The sequence below is a fragment of the Lampris incognitus genome, chromosome 8 (assembly GCF_029633865.1).
Source record: "Lampris incognitus isolate fLamInc1 chromosome 8, fLamInc1.hap2, whole genome shotgun sequence".
Lineage (NCBI taxonomy): Eukaryota > Metazoa > Chordata > Actinopteri > Lampriformes > Lampridae > Lampris > Lampris incognitus.
In genome coordinates this window covers 50,460,190-50,480,209 of record NC_079218.1, presented here as the reverse complement: position 1 = coordinate 50,480,209, position 20,020 = coordinate 50,460,190, and the positions used below count along the sequence as shown (strand labels likewise).

The 20,020-nt window shown below is 46.2% G+C and overlaps 1 protein-coding gene across 1 annotated transcript in view; it reads right to left on the bottom strand.

The window, feature by feature from the left end:
• Positions 1–656: 656 nt before the first annotated feature.
• The window catches only part of c2cd2l (c2cd2 like), a 47,764-nt gene continuing 28,400 nt past the window's right edge, over positions 657–20,020 (bottom strand). The window contains exons 4-15 of the mRNA XM_056285243.1: positions 19,710–19,829; positions 19,284–19,394; positions 19,022–19,135; positions 18,707–18,806; positions 16,888–17,020; positions 15,625–15,689; positions 12,790–12,911; positions 10,188–10,359; positions 10,005–10,103; positions 8,277–8,410; positions 5,047–5,260; positions 657–1,999 (exon numbers count right to left, since the gene is read on the bottom strand). Coding sequence (XP_056141218.1) covers positions 1,749–1,999; positions 5,047–5,260; positions 8,277–8,410; positions 10,005–10,103; positions 10,188–10,359; positions 12,790–12,911; positions 15,625–15,689; positions 16,888–17,020; positions 18,707–18,806; positions 19,022–19,135; positions 19,284–19,394; positions 19,710–19,829 — 1,635 coding nt within the window. The 3' untranslated portion in view covers positions 657–1,748. The remainder of the gene's footprint in view (positions 2,000–5,046; positions 5,261–8,276; positions 8,411–10,004; positions 10,104–10,187; positions 10,360–12,789; positions 12,912–15,624; positions 15,690–16,887; positions 17,021–18,706; positions 18,807–19,021; positions 19,136–19,283; positions 19,395–19,709; positions 19,830–20,020) is intronic.

Here is a 20,020-nt window from a genome sequence, read left to right as displayed (position 1 = left end):
ATCCATCCATTATCCGACCGCTTATCCCGCTCTCAGACTCACGGGGGATGAAACATCAGTGAGGGCGTAAAACGAAGACTCGAGCGTGTTTCAAATACGCTTTGGCGTTCACTTTGGTGAACAGGAGCAACAAGGAGAGCAAGACCAAATTAAGACATTTATATATATATATACATGCAGTGGTTAGCATGGTCGCCTCACAGCAAGAAGGTCCTGGGTTCGAGCCCCGGGGTAGTCCAACCTTGGGGGTCGTCCCGGGTCGTCCTCTGTGTGGAGTTTGCATGTTCTCCCCCTGTCTGTGTGGGTTTCCTCCGGGGGCTCCGGTTTCCTCCCACAGTCCAAACACATGTAGGTCAGGTGGATCAGCCGTACTACATTGTCCCTATGTGTGTGTGTGTGTGTGTGTGTGTGTGTGTGTGTGTGTGTGTGTGTGTGTGTGTGTGATGGCCTGGCGGCCCGTCCAGGGTGTCACTCCGCCTGCCGCCCAATGACTGCTGGGATAGGCCCCAGCATCCCTACGACCCTGAGAGCAGGATAAGGGTTCAGATAATGGATGGAAATATATATATATATATTCACACACACACACACACACACATACACACACACACACATTTATGGGTCTTGTAATAGTTGTCAAAATAAAACTGGGTTGATTTTACTTATTTATTAATTTTTTGCCCCCACCCCCCTTTTCTCTCCCCAATTGTACGCAGCCAATTACCCTATTTTTCCGAGCCGTCCCGGTCGCTGCTCCACCCCCTCTGCCGATCCAGGGAGGGCTGCAGACTACCACACGCCTCCTCCGATACATGTGGAGTCGCCAGCCGCTTCTTTTCACCTGACAGTGAGGAGTTTCACCAGGGGGATATAGCGCGTGGGAGGATCACGCTATTCCCCCCCAGTACCCCCTCCCACTTGAACAGGCGCCCTAGCCAACCAGAGGAGGCGCTAGTGCAGCGACCAGGACACATACCGACATCCGGCTTCCCACCCGCAGACACGGCCAATTGTGTCTGTAGGGACGCCCGACCAAGCCGGAGGTAACGCGGGGATTCGAACCGGCGATCCCCATGTTGGTAGGCAACGGACTAGACCGCCACACCACCCAGACGCCCCAATGGGTTGATTATATTAATCTACTTTAAAAAAAAAAAAAGTTGACCTTTGCAAGAAAAAATACACATAAAATGGTACACAGTAAAACGCAAGTAGCACGAATGAGTTTGCTGATAAAACAGCACTCGTTTTGTAAATCAGAATAAATAAAAAATAACACGAAATTTACACGCGCTTTAAAAATATCAAACAGGGTCCAAGGTGCGAACAATAGTATCATACTGGCATTGTATGTCATTAAATAATTCAAGAACAATTCCACAATGACAACCATCTCTACCGAACTTGTGCTCAACAGAGCACAGTTTCACCCCAACCATCTCGTCCTCCTCCACCCGACCCGGTTCAGCTCGCAGCAGACCTCCCCTCAAAACAAAACAGGTTTGATAAGCAACTCCCCGCACGTTAAAAGGGTGATGAACATCCTCTGCTCCTCAAGGTGCAGTGCCGTTTATCCAGAGGGGGCCCCTTCCAGAGGAATCCGTGAGGTATGGGTGACCTCCGACCTGCAGCACACTTCCTGTCAAACTCGCTTAACACACATTAATTTCAGGAGGTAAACTAGATTTATCTCACAACAGCGTCGTCGAACAGTTCAGGTGATATGTTTCCTACCGCCGCCGGGACGATCAGTCATCCAGTGTGCTTGCCCCTGGGCTGGCGGCGGGGGCTTTGCTTTTCGACTTGCCCGACGAACGGAAGGAGAAGCGTTTGATCAGACGACGGGAGAAGCTGTCCGACTTTTTGCGGCTGCCGGCTGCGGTGGCGGCAAAGTTATTTCCCAAGTTGGAGACGTCTTCGTGGGACTGGCTGAAGCTGGGGGCCGTCTCCCGGTGCCTTCTGCGGAACAGCAGCTTCGTCCCGCTCTGCAGAAAGCCCACTAGCAGAAGGACAAGTTGCATCGCTGTATTAAAGGGTTATTCCTCAATCACAGAATGGTGGGAGTTTGGCCCGTGTTCCCTCAGCCCTTTGGGTTAGCTACTGAATAAGTTGGCCATCAGTTAAGGTTAGGTTAAGGTAAGTGTTGGGTTAAGGTTAAGGTGAAGTAGAGGTTGAGGTTAAGTCGGGTTAAGGTAGGTTAGGTTAAGTTTAGGTAAGTTCAGTGAAATAGGGCTGAGGGGACATAGACGCACTTCCCAGAATGACCCCGTGTAGACCCTCTTTACAATGCTTAACGCTGAATTTGACAAAAGCCAAGTCTGTTTCAGCTCAAACATAAAGGTAAAGGTTAAAACCATGGCAGAATAAGAATTAAAAATTAAAACACTGGTAGACAAGACAGAAAATAGTGAGGTAACCTGTAGGCTTTGGCATGGCTTCCAGCCTACAGACCCCACACCAAATCAAGGAAAACAAATATATATACATATACACCATACACACTACACTGTTTAACCAAAATCCAACATCCCCCTCCCTCCTTCCCCAATCACAGTAAAAGTGCTCCCCTCCACAAATCCACTAATAAAGACTAAGTAATAAACAATATATAGCATCAGAGACATTGTTGACTTCATGAAGGGAGACAAAGGAGGGATAGTTATTCGTTTAGATTTGGATAAGGCATTTGATAGGGTAGATCGTGGTTATTTACACAAGGTGTTAGAGAAAGTTGGTTTTGGGCATAGGCTGGTAGGATGGATCAGAAGGATGTGCGATCGATAGGGCAGTACGGTGTGTTAAAATCAATGGGATAGTCACAGACACATTTAGGATAGAGGTCAGTCAGGCAAGGGTGTCCCCTGTCGGTTCTGCTGTTCTCCTTGTCGGCAGAACTGTTAGCGGCACTACTGAAGGGAAATGGTAGAATTAGGGGTATAAGAGTTACCAGGAGGGCAGGTGAGTTTAGTTTATCAATATGCAGATGACATGATAGTTATAGTAAGGGACAGGGAAAGTGTAGTTGGGGTATTAGATACTTTAGAGCTGTATGGTAGGGCACCAGGGGCTAAAGTAAACATAGATAAGTCAGAAGTTATGCATATAGGGGCAGGTAGAGAAGATTTAGGAATAGGATTAAAAGAGAAGAGGGATTATGGAAGGGTGTTAGGTGTGAATTTAGGGATAGAGGATAAGGAAGGCAGAGATATACAGCATGAAGAGATATTGAATAAGATTAGGAAGACACTGGGGTTTTGGAAACTTAGAGGGTTGAAGCTGAAAGGGAAGGTGGTGGTTGTGAATGGATTAGTTATGAGTATGGTTGTGTAAGTAATGAATGTGTTGGATGTGCCTGAGAGTGTTGAAGGAGGTGGAAAGAAAGGCGAGTGAGTTTCTGTGAGATGGGAAGGGAGTTAGGAGAGCAAGGGAGGTGATAGAAAACGAGTATGAAGATGGTGGGTTGAAGTTAATCAGTTTAGGGGTGAAAAAGAAAACACAGGGTAAAAATGATGGTTAGATATTTAAGAAACAAGAGGGATCATACATGTATGGAAGGTGTTTTTAAGGGAAGCAATATGTATAAATGTGGAGGGTGTGGGGAGGGTGGAGTGTATATTCAAATGAAGAAAGGTATGTTGAGTGGAGTGTCTGAGTTTTACAAGGAGGTGTTGGGAGTGTGGGGAGAGTTTGTGAAACATGAATGTGAGAAAGTGAAGCAGGTGTGGGAACAACGAGTGTTTTTCAATCCAAAAATCACACTTGAGGGGAACACAATCTACAACAGGGTGATTTGGAGAGGGGGGGGGGGTTTAGGAAGATAAGGGATCTAGTGTATGAGTATGTACCAGGGTTTTTGAGGGCACAGGTACTGGTAGATGAAGTGAGGGGAAGGGGTGATGGAATGTGGTTGGGAACGGCGGAGAGGATATTTGGAAAGATCAAGGGGGGATGCCGAGAGAATGGGTCAGTGTGATGGAGAGAGAGGCCGTGTTGGGTGAGGAAGGGGAGATAGAAATGCATGTGGGAGGAGACGGGAGAGTGAGTCTGGTGAGTGGGAAAACGAGAGTGATGTATAGATGTTTAAGAGGGGGAGAAGTGAGAAGAGCGGGTGCGGAGAAAGTGTGGGAGAGGGTTATGAATGAGATGGATGTAGGGAGGATATGGAGGAATCTGAGAGTGAAGTGGAACAGTGTTGAATGTGAGAAATTTGATTTTTTATTAAGACACAATAGTGTGTTCAATAATGTAAATGTGTGTGAATGTATATGTAATAATTTGATGTGAATGTGAAGAAAGAATGTGGTGTGGGAGAGGAAGCATTTATGCATGAGTTTGTTGAATGTTGCGAGCTGGAGGGATACATGTTGAAAATGAGGAACTCAATAAGTAGATGCTGGAGAGGTGGGTTTGTTGAGAGAATGGAATGGAGAGAATTGTGGTTGGTCGGGGTGACTGGTAAAGTGAAAGGATGTGAATGTCAGTTTATTAAATTGTGTTTTAAGCCATGCAGGTTTGCTGCAAAGTTAAGGAGGAATATGGCCCATTATGAAAAGAGCTGAGGTGTGGAATACTTTTAGGAGTATAATGGAAAGAGATATTAAAATGTTGTGTAGTTGTTAGAGAAGAAGTGTTTATTAGTGCAGTGTTTCCCAACCCAGTCCTCAAGGACCCCCTATCCTGCAGATTTTCTTTGCAACCCTGAATAGGTACCTGTTTGTAGTTATTCAACCAATCAGCAATGAATTATGTCAGATGTTGAGCACCTTGCATAATTAAGTGCTGTGAGATGATTGGTTGAGTAAGTACAAGCAGGGCTACCTACGCAGGGTACAATGAAAATCTGCAGGATAGGGGTTCCTTGAGGACTGGGTTCGGAAACGCTGTATTAGTGGACTGCATTCAAGGTATTCTAAGAATATATATCATGAAATCAAAAAAATAAAAAAAAGGTCCTGTTGCTTCTGCAATTTTTTGCGCCCAATAAGAAAGCTGACTTTACCCTGAACGTGTAAGGACTGAGTAGTGCGTGGCTGAAGGCTGTGGTACCTTTATGGTCCTTCAGGCTGCGGGTCTCTAAGGCGCCGGTTGAGCCGGTATCCGACTCCACGTCATCGACAGACGGTCGCTCTGACACATCGGACGGCGTGGTCTCATCTTGGTCCTGCTGACGCCCCGCCCTGCAGTTGTTGCTGTGCAAGGCTGCATCCATGGCTGCAGCGTAGCCGGTTGATAACGCGCTCTCATCCTCCGAAAGTGGAACCTGAAGCATTTGAAAATTGAAGCCCACAGTCAGTAGTGATATAAATATATAAGAGACAGATATTATGAAACATCTGATGAAGGTCAAATTACACTGAATCAGATCACTGGAAGAATGACCAGCAGTGTAACAGTGCAAATTGTATCCGGCCAATTACCCCACTCTTCCGAGCCGTCCCGGTCGCTGCTCCACCCCCTCTGCCAATACGGGGAGGGCTGCAGACTACCACATGCCTCCTCCGATACACGTGGAGTCGCCAGCCGCTTCTTTTCACCTGACATTGAGGAGTTTCACCAGGGGGACGGAGTGCGTGAGAGGAACCCGCTATTCCCCCCAGTTCCCCCTCTCCTCTGAACAGGCGCCCCGACTGACCAGAGGAAGCGCTAGTGCAGCGACCAGGACACATACCCACATCCGGCTTCCCACCCGCAGACACGGCCAATTGTGTCTGCAGGGACGCCCGACCAACCTGGAGGCAACACGGGGATTTGAACCGGGATCCGTGTCGGTAGGCAACGTAATAGACCGCTACGCCACCGGGATGCCCCAAGTCATGCATCTCTCTGTGTTGCAATGCCACGTAGTTAAGTGTCTCAACTGCCACCTGTTTCTTTGTGCATATATTGGTCATGCATTTCTTTCACCATCACAACATAAAACATGATATGACAAAAAGAGAAAGAGCAAGTTTTCCCAACAACAACACAAATAAGGGGGAATAAGCAACCTATTTATCCTCAAGCCTCTGGGTACCCATATGTTGTATAGAAGATGTCATGTGTTTAGCAAACAAAAGTCCATGCAGTGGCCTACAGTTGTCAACGCCTCCTCTTGTGGGCCAAACGGCAAGTATTCAGTCTGTTCTCATGTACTGCTTACAAACGTATGCTTTTCAGTGTGCAGCTCAACACCATGCAGACGGAGGAGTCCCACTCTGAGGGTGGACACAGCTGATGTGCTGCGCATATAAACCAGCACAGAACTGGGCAATATGGAGGAAGACGCTGATTAATTGTAGCCATCTTTGGTCAGTTAAAAACTAAAGACGACCTGAAAATGTTATTAGAAGATTAACACTACGGGGCGTCCAAGTAGCGTAGCCGTCTATTCGTTGCCTACCAACACGGGGATCGAAGGTTTGAATTCCTGTGTTACCTCCAGGTTGGTTTGGTGTCCCTACAGACCCAATTGGCCGTGTCTGCAGGTAGGAAGCCGGATGTGGCTATGTGTTCTGGTCGCTGCACTAGCGACTCCTCTGGTCGGTCAGGGCGCCTGTTTGGGGGGGAGGCAGAACCGGGGGGGAATAGCGTGACCCCCCCCACGCGCTACGTCCCCCTGGTGAAACTCCTCACTGTCGAGTGAAAAGAAGTGGCTGGTGACTCCACATGTATCGGAGGAGGCATGGGGTAGTCTGCAGCCCTCCCCGGGTCGGCAGAGGGGGTGGAGCAGCGACCGGGATGGATCGGAAGAGTGGGATAATTGGCCGGATTGGGGAGAAAAAGGGTGGGGGGGGGGGTTTAACACTACAAGCAATACTTATTATGTTCTGAAATGAAAAAATCTAATTTATCCTTCAATAGTACTCATTAAGAGAATAAAGACCTTATATATTTGCTTGAACTCTTTGCTGCAAAGTTTAAGTTTACATATGTAGTCACCTTTGTTGCGCATGTTTGTTTTACATATGACAAGAAAAACCTGAGACGGTGTTGAAAGTAGGTGTGGACCTTTCTGTTTGGGTTTGTTCTTAGATGTCAGAATTTGCAGTTGTGCCATTTTGTGGATTTTGTAAACTTGATTAACCAAACATTCATGGTGGGTGGTCGTCATTGAGCCCCAGGAGCACATCCCAGTGGCGCTAATCCATGGCCCTTGCTGCTACCACCTATGCTAGCTTTCTGCAAACACCTATGCTAGCTTTCTGCTAACAGCTATGCTAGCTTTCTGCAAAAACCTATGCTAGCTTTCTGAAAACAGCTATGCTAGCTTTCTGCAAACAGCTATGCTAGCTTTCTCCAAACACCTATGCAAGCTTTCTGCTAACAGCTATGCTAGCTTTCTGCAAAAACCTATGCTAGCTTTCTGCAAACAGCTATGCTAGCTTTCTCCAAACACCTATGCTAGCTTTCTCCAAACACCTATGCTAGCTTTCTGCAAACAGCTATGCTAGTTTTCTGCAAACAGCTATGCTAGCTTTCTGCTTACACCTATGCTAGCTTTCTGCTTACACCTATGCTAGCTTTCTGCATAGGTGTTCTTCCAAAACTAGCTGAGGGGACAGTTCCGTCGCCTTGTGTTTATTGGTCAGTGCCGTGCATGTTTCTACCGAGGCCTCCCCCTCTTTTAGACACACATCAGGTGTTCCTCTTTGTCATTCTGCTGCAACGTGGTGCAGGACTTCCCTTAAGAAATGTACTGGCAGCTACTGTCAACGTGGGCACAGAACAATAATTTCATCGGGATCCGCGTTTTGTATGCTACCATGCTGTGTTGCTGATTGTTGAGCGGTCATATTAGAGCGAAGTTTACAGCGGTAAAATGATTTGCCCAGTTGAAATATAATTTTAACTTCATCAGACATGATCAGTTGTGAAGAAAAAATAACACCCCAAGTTATAAATAAAACATGTTTTTATGACTAAATTATTGGCCAAAACTAGACAGAATTGGTGAATCACAACCTTATAACTTACTTTGAATGTTATATTTATTAATTATGCTAATAACTGTGAAGGGTCTACAGAAGGTACATTCCTAAAAATATCTATGTACACTTGTATTTGTATAGCAACTGCACATTGTACAGATATTTATCAGAACATACCTTCAGTATACTCCCTGGATTTTTAACTTTTTTTTTTTACATTCTATTGTATCTTATTTCATTCTCATTTTATTTTATTGTTGTTCCACTTCTATTTATTTTGTACTTTCCAGACTTGTAAGTGAAGTACGTGATGAAAAAACATTTGAATCTTGAATCTACAAGCACTTCTCATCACATGTGACCTCTGACCTTTGACACCCCTGAGATGATGAGCATGCTCCTTTTTGTAGGCGTCTTCCTCACCACTTTGTTGGCAGATTCTGTCAGCTGCCGAATAGCAGTTTCTGCCACCGGATCCAAGCCATTCGAGAGAGGGCTGCTTGCTGAGTGATACAAGACAAATATGAATAAGCGTTACGTTGGCAAACTGCGATTAAAAGTCATTCTAAAACATCTGCCCCCCGCCCCCCTTTCAGTTAAACTCACTTTAATGCACTGTAACGAATTCAGGGGGCAGCCAGGAACCGCCGCCGCAGCCAGGAAATGAACCCAGGTCGCCCGCACCATGGCCGACCCGGGTTCGCATCCCAGCTGACCCTGAATTTGCTACAGCACTATAAAAATAGAGGAGCGCACTCAGTAGAGAATAGATCTCCACCAGGCGTACATAGCTCCCCTTCTCCGTACACACTCGCATGGGCAGAAAAACCAGTGTTGTTTCTGCCGTTATAAGACTTTTGTGCAGCGCCCAAGTTGACTGAACGGGAAATACGGGGGGGGGGGTGTCATTAATATGCAGCGCTCTAGCTAAAAAGTCCAGCTAATGAAAACGTTTTGCCTGTCAGTCTGTGGATGTGCAGCCTCCTAGGTGGACCATCGCACGAAAGCAACCAACTCCGACATGAACTGACAGATCAGGGTATCGACATTTCAAAGCCCTTGTTAAAAGAGTTCAAATATGTTTAAACGTCACGGTGTTCATGATAAAATGAATGAAGGCGAATGGCTGCTCTGCTGACTGACTCTCATTCATTAAACAACGGTAAGAAAACATAGCTCAGCCATGGGAAATGCTTTATTGTAGCTACTGAGATGATTTCCGGCTGAGACCGGGATTATTCCTACTCTTGAAATCGTATTTTTGTAGCGCAGTTTTCACATTGGAGATGATGGCACTTCTGTGTGGCAGCGAGATGAATGAGGTTAATTATTGTTGGTTCATCCAGTGCTCCTCCAATTCTCCTGTGCTGAGATCAGCAGGGAATGATCTGCTGGCTTGCGAAATATGACCGACTTCTGGTTTACTTTCAATACTCATACCCGAATACATGACGTTTTGGTTTGGACACTGTCGCTGCCCGAGCCAACCCAGCCGTAGATGTGAGTTGCGCATGTGCACGGCTGACTCAGATCGGGCAGAGGAGATGGCGAGAACAAATGCTTTTAATCACTGCAACCACGAAAGTTTCCTCCTCATACAGGAATAACTGCACACAACATTTTTTAGGTTGATAGGTCCAGAGATAAGCCGTGGACACACACACACACACACACACACGATGCTTAGTGATGCTATTAGATTCCATTTCCTTGAGTCTTAAAGAAAGAAAGAAAGAAAGAAAGAAAGAAAGAAAGAAAGAAAGAAAGAAAGAAAGAAAGAAAGAAAGAAAGAAAGAAAGAAAGAAAGAAAGAAAGAAAGAAAGAAAGAAAGAAAAGTAATTCATCCTGTCACTGCCATATATAAAAATACACAAATTGCCCTTTTAACAAAGGTATCCTTGTTGTGATTCCGTTATGGAAGTCCCAGGAGCCACTGGATAAGAGAAGCTCCAGGGAAAGTGTGATCTTCAGGTTGTAGGTGCACTCCTCTCACCTCCTGCCACACTGCTGCTTGGTGCATACCCGTCTCTCTGTCTGGCATCTCCAGTGCCAAGTGCTGGGTCTGACATGAGAAGTCTGTGCTAGCTCAGAACTCACCACTGGGAGTGAGGCTGGTGCTGCCTTGGCCATCAGACAGGAAGGTGGACTTCTTCTCAGTCACCTCCACAGTGGACGGGGAACACTTGGGGGAATCGCCTGAAAGTCACCATCTCTGTCACTTTCAGGTTGTCTTGTATATATTATACATTTACCATAACTGTAGATGTAAACTAATCTCACCTGGGCTGCGGTCTAGTTTGGGTCGGGACTGGATGGTAGTTACAGTGGTTATAATGGTTCCATCTGGCGTGATGGTTCGGTCTACGTCTACCTTCTTCGTGGGAGTGAGTGAGGAACGAAGTGGTGCAACAGGGTGGCTGCTGTGAGGCTCCTCCGATTCCACATACAGCAGCTGGAAGCATAAAAACAATCACATTCATACTGGCCAAAGACTTTACATATCTGGTTACCATGGTTACCAGATGTCTTCACATACTGGAGACATACGTGTCTGTACAGATGCTGGAGGTGAGTAGCAATGAGTCAGATGCCCTAACAAGCATATATTCAGAGGATCTATGCACATTCTAGGTGCCAACTCATAATGTCTGTACTGTAGTAAGCACTTTCTTTTTAAAAGTGTTTCTAACTGAGAACATGCCTGCAGGAAAATAAATGTAGGTATAACCGACTACAGCAAGGGGTCACTAGTCCCTCTGTAGTATGCAGCAAGCCTGTCTCCTCACTGTTCAACAATGCTGACGTGAAGACGGTCAGAATAACAAATCACTTTTCAAAGTTTCAGTTGCATGAATATTTTGCAATTGGTTTAATTAATTTATGATCTTAATCAGGGATATCATGAACCAACCAATTTCAACCAGTACTGTAATGACATGGTCTTGATGTATACTCGATAATCCAGGTAAGGAAATCCCAGAAAATTACACCAGTTGATCCGGACACAACGTTTATTGACAGAACCGTTTAATCACTCATCTAGGTGACCTCTTCAGTCTCAGCTGACTGCAGGTGTCCCCACCCTTATAAACAACACACAGTGGCATAACGACCGAAACCAACAACCGGTTTCATATGCAACGTCCCCACTGACACAGCGCTGGGGAAAGGGAGGAATCCCACATTAAACAGGTCCTGGTTAAGTGTGGTTATCCTAACTGGACGTTTGTCAAAGCCAGGAAGACGCCCAAACAGTGCACCAGTCAGTCGAAGAGAGGAGACGGACAACAGCTGTCTAAGCGTAAACCAGTGGTGATTCCGTATGTGGCGGGAGTGTCGGAACAGTTGGGAAGCATATTTTCCAAACACCGCATCTCAGTTACTTTCAAACCTCAAAACACGCTGCGCCAGAAGTTGGTCCACCCCAAGGATCGGGTCCCCCGGCACAAACAGAGCAATATAGTGTACCCTGTTAAGTGCCAGGCGGATTGCCGTGACTTGTACATCGGGGAAACCAAACAGACGCTGGCCAAGAGGATGACACAACACAGGAGAGCTAACATGTCAGACCAGGACTCCACAGTCTACACCATCTACAGGCCAGGACTCCACAGTCTACACCACCTACAGGTCAGTGGCCACTCTTTCAAGGATGAGGATGTGCACATCCTTGATAGGGAGGAATGTTGGTTTGAAAGGGGGAGTCAAAGAGGCCATCTATGTGAAGAGGGAAGGACCATCCCTGAACCAAGCATCTTATAATACTGTGATTGCAACTATTCTTCAATCCTCTGTGAATAGTACACATGGCCATTGTAACTCTAGTTAATGGTCATGCCCATATTTCCATATGAAACTGATCGTTGGCTTCGGTCGTTATGTCACTACTGTTTATAAGGGTGGGGACACCTGCAGTCAGTTGAGACTGAAAAGGTGACCTTTATGAGTGAAGAAACGTTTCTCTCCATAAACGTTGTGTCCAGATGAACGGATTCACCTTTCTGGGAATACCATGACATCTACCCATCAATCAATCTTCAACTTTTAGTGGCACACCGCTAAGATTCATTAGTTAGCTTGCTCGCAACACGCCCACCTTTCTATGTTCAAATCAAATCCCTGCCGGCGCTGTACCCCGCCTGTCTATCCTGTTTCACTCGGAAACACATCGCGACACGGAAGTCAGATACTCTCAAAATGCCGTTTCAGCTGGACTTTAACATCGTTTCTTTACCCGGTGTACGTAACTAGCCCTGTGCTCTGTCTCACGCCACACTGGTGTATGATGAAATCCGACGGATCAAATGTGATATACGAGACTTATCACGGCTGGACATTGCAGTCGTGTTTCTTATCTTGTGTTTCTACTCCGCAGGCACAGATACAAATGGAGATTTTCCATTTGTTGGAGGATAGTCAGCAATTCATTTACCATCTTTTATATTCGACATCAAACGATATTAGTACCGCTCTGAGAAAGTGAAAGTCAGCCAGACTATCGTCCACCTGTGGGTGACTGGTAATCGTGTTTGCTTTGCAGAACACAACACATTTTCTAAGGAGAGTTGTGAAGGCATGGCACAATATGTCTGGGAGGATATATTTTTTATTTTTTGCCACTGTGCTGTGATTTCCAAGATGCTTTTCAAGATCATTTCTGAGTTTCAATCCATTTTATCCTCCATGTATGCAGGCTGTTTTTCCTGCTGCTGTATTAAGAGGTAGGAAATGTCGTGCACGTGTCTGCATGCGGGGACACGGTTCAGCTTTACTTTTCTTTCATGTTGGGTATGAAACAGATAGTAAAATAGGAGAACTCTATAATTTCTACTAACTTTTCCATTATTTCATAGAATGGTGCCCAATGTTAGCAGTCACTCACCTCTGTGGTGATGGTAGCGTTGGGTGACAGGCCATGGCCTGGGCCCACAGACAGTACATGTTGTCCAGTGGGACTTTTATACGGAAGGTCCAAGGCTATGGAAGCATGGCCAGGCAAGAATTCTGTCGGAAACAAAAAAGTGATTTCAAATCATGAACCAACAGGTTTGAACAGATAGTATTTGTTATGCTTGCTTGATTACGTATGCAACAGCCCACAACATTTTGTTGTTGTTTTTTTGTGTGTGTCATTCATAAGCACCAACATGCAGACAAACAGAACCAATGTACAGCGCCTTGCAAAAGTACTCAATCCCCTTGGTAGTCATCAGTAATTTCTGGATTATAAAAGATACTCACACATCTGTTCCTGAACAGTATTATTTCCATAAGCCCATAAGCTCTAGCAGCATGTTCCCAAAGCCAAAATAAGATATGTTTTGCTGACTTTTTATTATTAAAAACTAAAATACAGTGGTTGCATAAGTATTCCACCCCCACATATCAACACTTTGTCGAGTACCCTTTTGCTGCAATACCAGCCATGATTCTCTTGGGGTAAGTATGTACAAGCTTTGCACACTCTTCTGGAGTAATTTCTGCCCATTCTTCTTGGCAGAATTTATACAGGTCTTGCAGGTTGGTGGGACGGTGCCTATGGACTGCGATTTTCAGTCTGTGCCACAGATTTTCAATGGGTTTGAGGTCCGGACTTGGACTTGGCCACTCCAAAACGTTCACCTTTTTGTTGCCGAGCCATGCCATTGCTGCTTTAGCCTTGTGCTTAGGATCATTGTCCTGCTGGAAGGTGAACCTTCTCCCAAGCTTCAGTTTTATGGCAGACGGCAACAGGTTTTCTTCCAATATTTCCTGTATTTAGCGCCATCCATTCTTCCCTCCATTTGAACAAGGTTCCCAGTGCACACAGATGAAAAGCAACCCCACCGCATTATGCTGCCGCCACCATGCTTCACTGTAGGGGGAGTGTTTTTAGGGCATGAGCAGTGTTAGGTTTGCACCACACATAATGCTTTGAGTTTTGGTCAGAAAGCTCAACTTTGTTACGGCAACGGCCGGAGTGGAACCAAAAGAGGCAGCGGATCTTTAGCTGCCGGGAGGGCGGATTTATTAACAAAATTAAACAAGGAAAAATACAAGAATAAAGTGTATTGTGTATGGTGTGTTGTTCATCTTGTTTGTGGGATGTGTCTAAACTATGTGTGATGACCAGCGGGTTGTGTGTCTACTAGGCTATGTGTAAGTATCACTCTACGTGTGGTGCGGTATGTAAATGGCGTGTCCAATGTATGAAATGTGCGTGCAGGCAAAGGTGCCCGTGATCCAACAGAAGTCTTGAGCATGGTTTTCCAAGGTCCGTAATCTGTGAGAGAGAGTGCGAGTCCTTTAGAGGTCCAAATCCAAAAGCCGGGAGTTCCAAGTGAGAGGTTAGGGTCCGTGGGAGAGGGCAGAGCTCGAGGGGTTCTTGAGGAGACGGGGAAGAACAGGATTAAACACGGCATCAGGAGACACGAAGGAAAACTTGGGTTGACAATTTGACTAGAGAGCACGAGTAAACTAAGGTAGGCTAGACAACGTGACCGACTGTCGCTTAGGCCCGTTCTGGCGACAACATAGTGGGTTGGCTGGGGTCTTGTAGCTTGGTGATGAGCTGATCACTCGCAGGTCTGGTGGTTGTAGATTGTAGACAGGTGCGTTGTTGTTGACTGCGTCTACGCGACACTCTTTGAGGGCCTGCAGACGTGCTTGGTGTTTCAGAGACAGATGACGGAGGTGTGCTTCGTGACCTCACGGTGGAGCCAGAGGGCCGAGCAGGGGGCTGAACCACAACACTTTCATCTCATCTGACCACAAAACCTTTACCCACATCCTAACTGGGTCTTTCTCATGCTCGGTAGCAAACTCCAAGCGTGCTTTGATATGCATAGTTTTGAGCAACGGCTTCTTTCTTGCCACCCCCCATACAGGCATATTTATGGTGAGCCCGTGATATGGTTGACTCATGTATATTTACTCCAGTTTCAGCAACTGACCTCTGGAGATCCTTCAAAGGGATTGCAGGATGATCTGTGGCTTTCCTCACCAGCCCACATCTTGCTCGGACACTTAGCTTTGAGGGACGGCCTGTCCTACAAAGTGTCTGGGTGGTGCGATCCAGCTTCCACTTCCTGACAATGGATCCAACAGTGTTCCGTGGGACATCCAAACACTGGGATATTGTTTTGTATCTCTTTCCCGCCTTCGGCATTTTAATCACTTTGTCTCTTACTTCAGTATTCTGCTCCTCTGCCTTCACTTTCTGATGGAGTTCACGCCCGGCTAATGAACTTCACACAAAGTGCTTTTTATACCCATAAACCAGACCGTTACTTTAATATCTTACAGGCGCACACTAATTATGTCGAATTGTGTTAACCTGAGTTTGTTTTAGGAATAATTTGTCATTTGTGTAAACTTCCGAGCACAAGGGGTTGAATACTTATGCACCATATTTTAGTTTTTAATTTATCTACAAAAAGTCAGCGAAACATAACTTATTTTGGCTTTGGGAACATGCTGTTAGATCTTATGGGCTCACAAAAATAATATTGTTCAGGAACAGATGTGTGAGTATCTTTTATAATCCAGAAATTAGTGATGACTGTCAAGGGGGTTGGGTACTTTCGCAAGGCACTGTTGTGGACATTCTGCGTGTCTGTTTCAGGATGATCTCATGCTGAAACAGATACGCAGGATGTCCACAATAGAGCAGGGCGATAGTGCTGATGAGGTCTCTGAGCGGTAGCCAGCAGTAAATTAGTATTGAGTAGTGCCTTACGTTCCCGCTTCCTGCTCCGCTCCAGAAGTCTTATTCTCAGCTCTTTGGTGTCTGGGCCTAAATCCCTTAACACACAGAAAACAGCAACGTTACACTTAAAGGCAAACAACACCATAAAAAAACACACTTTCTGATCGAGTCTAATAAATTGCGATAAGTGTTGATGATCCACTTACAGTGAACCAGAGACCAGACTTGGTGGACACTGTGAGAGTGGCTGTGGTTATTTTACAGAAATATGAAAACACTTCCTGGTTCAGATCTGCATGCTCCCATAAAGTACACAATCCATTCCAAACACAAAGGCTCCGAGTAAACATGCTGCAGCCACAAAATCAGATTTACTGTAATTGAAGCAGCTTGTGAAAGTTACGCCTAATCCAATAATGGATAGTGGTTCTCTGGATTCGTTTGTGCAGCTATGTTGTAATAAGTTGTAATATCCCTAGTCATGGGCAGCACGGTGGTGCAGTGGTTAGCAGTCGCCTCACAGCAAGCAGGTCCTGGGTTCGAACCCCGGGGTAGTCTAAACCTTGGGGGTCGTCCGGGGAGGTCCTCTGTATGGAGTTTGCATGTTCTCCCCGTGTCTGCGTGGGTTTCCTCTGGGAGCTCTGGTTTCCTCTCACAGTCCAAAGACATGTAGGTCAGGTGACTCGGTCATACTAAATTGTCCCTAGGTATGAATGTGTGTGTGTTGGCCCTGTGATGGCCTGGCGGCCTGTCCAGGGTGTCTCCCCGGCTGCCGCCCAATGACTGCTTGGATAGGCTCCAGCATCCTCGTGACCCTGAGCAAGGATGGGCGGTTCGAATAATGGATGGATGGATATTCCTCATCACTTCTACGCAGGTTAACTTGTGCTGATGCCAGACATCACTGAAACACCGTTGGGCATCATTTTGAATTTTACAGAGAGGGGCAGTGTGGCTATGGAAGTAGAGTTGGTCGTCCAGTAATAGAAAGGTCACTGATTCAACCCCCAGCTCCTTCAGAGAGAATGTCAAAGTGCCATTGAGCAAGACACTGAACCCCCAACTGCTCCTGATGAGCAGCTTGGCGCCTTGCATGGCAGCCTCTGCCATCAGTGTGTGAATGTGAGGCGTACACTGTAAAGAGCTTTGAGTGGTCAGTAGACTACAAAAATGAATCAACTGGCCTGTGATCAGAGAAATAACTTCCTGCGTGAATATTGCCTCTAATGTAAATGTGAGTAGGGGCATGTGTGGCAAATCGATTGCAGATGGATTCTGCAGACACCATCTTACAGAGTGATGTCTTTGTTCCATTCCAGCGAGGCGGCAGTGTTACTCGGGACGGGCAGGAAGTGGGTTCTCTTTTCCGTGGTGGGCGGGTCAAGGCTCAGCACACAGCACAGCTCCCCTGGCCTGGACCACAGATCTGCAGACACACATCCAACATGTTTACAGCAAACCAACAACCTTTTTCCTGAGAGTAACCCGTTAAAGGCATTATATCAATTAAAGGGTTTATGTGGTTTTGAGATGACCCAGTTTCTATACATTCTGCGTACATATTCTTTCTTTGAATGATTGGTGTTATGTTAGCCCTTCCTCAAGCAAGCATGTCCAATCATTTCTTCTTTCGTATTTGTAATTTTTTTTTTTCATTTTGAGATACTTAATTGGTCCCCGTAGAGAAATTATGCTCTGCATTTCATCATCATGCATCCTAGCTGTGTAGCTAGGAGCAGCCGGCAGTCGCTGTGCAGCACCCGGGGACCAACTCCAGCTCATCTTGCCATGCCTTGCTGAGGGGCACAGACAGGAGTGTAAACCCTAACATGCATGTCATTTTTGATGGCGGGGGAAACCGGAGCACCCGGAGAAACCCCACGGAGACACGGGGAGAACATGCAAACTCCACACAGAGGATGACCTGGGATGACCCTCAAGGTTGCAGAACCCTGGGGTTCAAACCCAGGAAGCTCTTGCTGTGAGGCGACAGCGCTAACCACTGCGCCACTGTGCTGACCTATGAGTGCGTTGACTGGGAATCGAACCCGGGTCAGCTGCTTGGAAGGCAGCCATTCTTTTTTTTTCCCTGTATTTTTCACCCTTTTTCTCCCCAATTATACTTGGCCAATCACCCCACTCTTCTGAGCTGTACCAGTCTCTGCTCCACCCCCTCTGCCGAGCCAGGGAGGGCTGCAGAGGGGGTGGAGCAAAAAATGTGTGTATCAATAACCCAATAAAGCTATTCACATGACTCTTTGTAAAGCCAAAGTAATGCCTCTATTGCTTTATGATGGAGGTTGGTTAGCCATTTGTCAGTCACTGACACAGTCCCAACCTAGTTAACATTGAGCCACTGACTGGATGTTACTGGCTGGATATTATTGGTTGGGTGTTACTGGCTGGATGTTATAGGCTGAATGTTATTGGCTGGATGTTATTGGATGGGTGTTACTGGCTGGATGTTACAAGTTGGATGTTACTGGCTGGATGTTATTGGCTGGATGTTACTGGCTGGATGTTATTTGCTGGATGTTATTGGCTGGATGTTACTGGCTGGATGTTATTGGCTGGATGTTATTTGCTGGATGTTACTGGCTGGATGTTACTGGCTGGATGTTATTGGCTGGGTGTTACTGGCTGGGTGTTATTGACTGGATATAACTGGCTGGATGTTACTGGCTAGATATTATTTGCTGGATGTTACTGGCTGGATGTTATTGGCTGGATGTTATTGGCTGGATGTTACTGGCTGGATGTTATCGGCTGGATGTTATTTTCTGGATGTTACTGGCTGGATGTTATTGGCTGGATGTTACTGGCTGGATGTTATTTGCTGGATGTTACTGGCTGGATGTTATTGGCTGGATGTTACTGGCTGGATGTTATTTGCTGGATGTTACTGGCTGGATGTTATTGGCTGGATGTTATTTGCTGGATGTTACTGGCTGGATGTTATTGGCCGGATGTTATTGGCTGGATGTTACTGGCTGGATGTTATTGGCCGGGTGTTACTGGCTGGATGTTATTTGCTGGATGTTATTGGCTGGATGTTACTGGCTGGATGTTACTGGCTGGGTGATAGCTGAAGCTGAAGGAAAAAAAAGCTGACCTTTGTGGCAGGTTACCCTGAGCTGCCGCAGCAGCAGCCGTCGAACAGCAACATTCTGTAATACGGAGTTCGATCCCCCATGCAGATGATCTGTGGGGACCTATGAATAAGTGGAGGAGAGGACATCGATCTGAAAAGCCAAATCCCTGCAGGAGAGGACCCATCATGCAGCCACGGCCGTGCATTTATTCTAAAAACTAGGCCCTTGTTAGACAGGTTCTCAGTAGCTGAAGTTGATTTTCTCACTAAAAATAAGCAGGAAGTACCTCCCCAGCGCTAAGACTTTCATTTGAGAAGGCTGAGAATGTTCCTCACCATAAGATCAGACACACTGGTCTTGAGGTTGAGGACCATGGCGGGTTGGGTGCTAAACAGAGTGTCCTCCACCAGTTCTTTAATCGTGTTCAGATCTGCCATGCCGTCACTGCCCTGGAAGAACAGAGGGGCAAACATAATAAACCAACATGTGCAAATCAGTGGAATGGCATAAAACCCAAGTCAACTTTATTTGTATAGCCCAGTATCACAAATAAATAAACTAACATATTAGTGTAAACAGTAGGGGGGGCTGTCGAACCTGTCTCTGCAGCCTGCATGAAGAGACAGTCAGGGCAAACACTGGCTGCTTGAAGAGGGTCCAGGACACCAGCAGCCCCTCCTCCTCCAGCTCCTCCAAACACACCGTCAGCTGATGGGAGCAGACAGTTGGTAGGGACACACAAGTGGATGCAGACATGGAAAACTTGTCAGAAAGACACACGCTCCCCACGTCTCTTGATTCACACATACACATACCAAAAACTGGAGTTCTGTGATCTACGTCAGACCGGGATAAACGACTGACGTGTCACGTGACATACAATGGCGAAAGGAATGCATGTAATTACATGCAAATCATATGTACCTTTGAATAACAATGCAAATGAAACCTTGGCGTCCATGTTGTTCGAGAAGCCATACACTTAAATTTGCAAAACACAAAATCCAGATGGTGTTATTGTACCTGTGCTACCATGGGCTCTATCGTGATGTGGTAGGTGTCCATGGAAACAGCGGCCGGGGACTGCTGGGTGACAGTCACTGGAAATGTCACCGCGTCCACCCTGCATAAACACTGTAAAACCTGAAACGAGCAAGGAAATACACACTACAGCAGAAGCACCAGAGCGGTCTGCTAACATGAAGCAGCGTCCTGACTGTGATATGAGACCAGACCAGCAGAGGAAGTGTGATGCGTCCCTCCTTCCATCTGTTCAGAAAGACGCGTGCAAGCACACATAAAAACACACACACAAGTAACAAACGACTACCCAC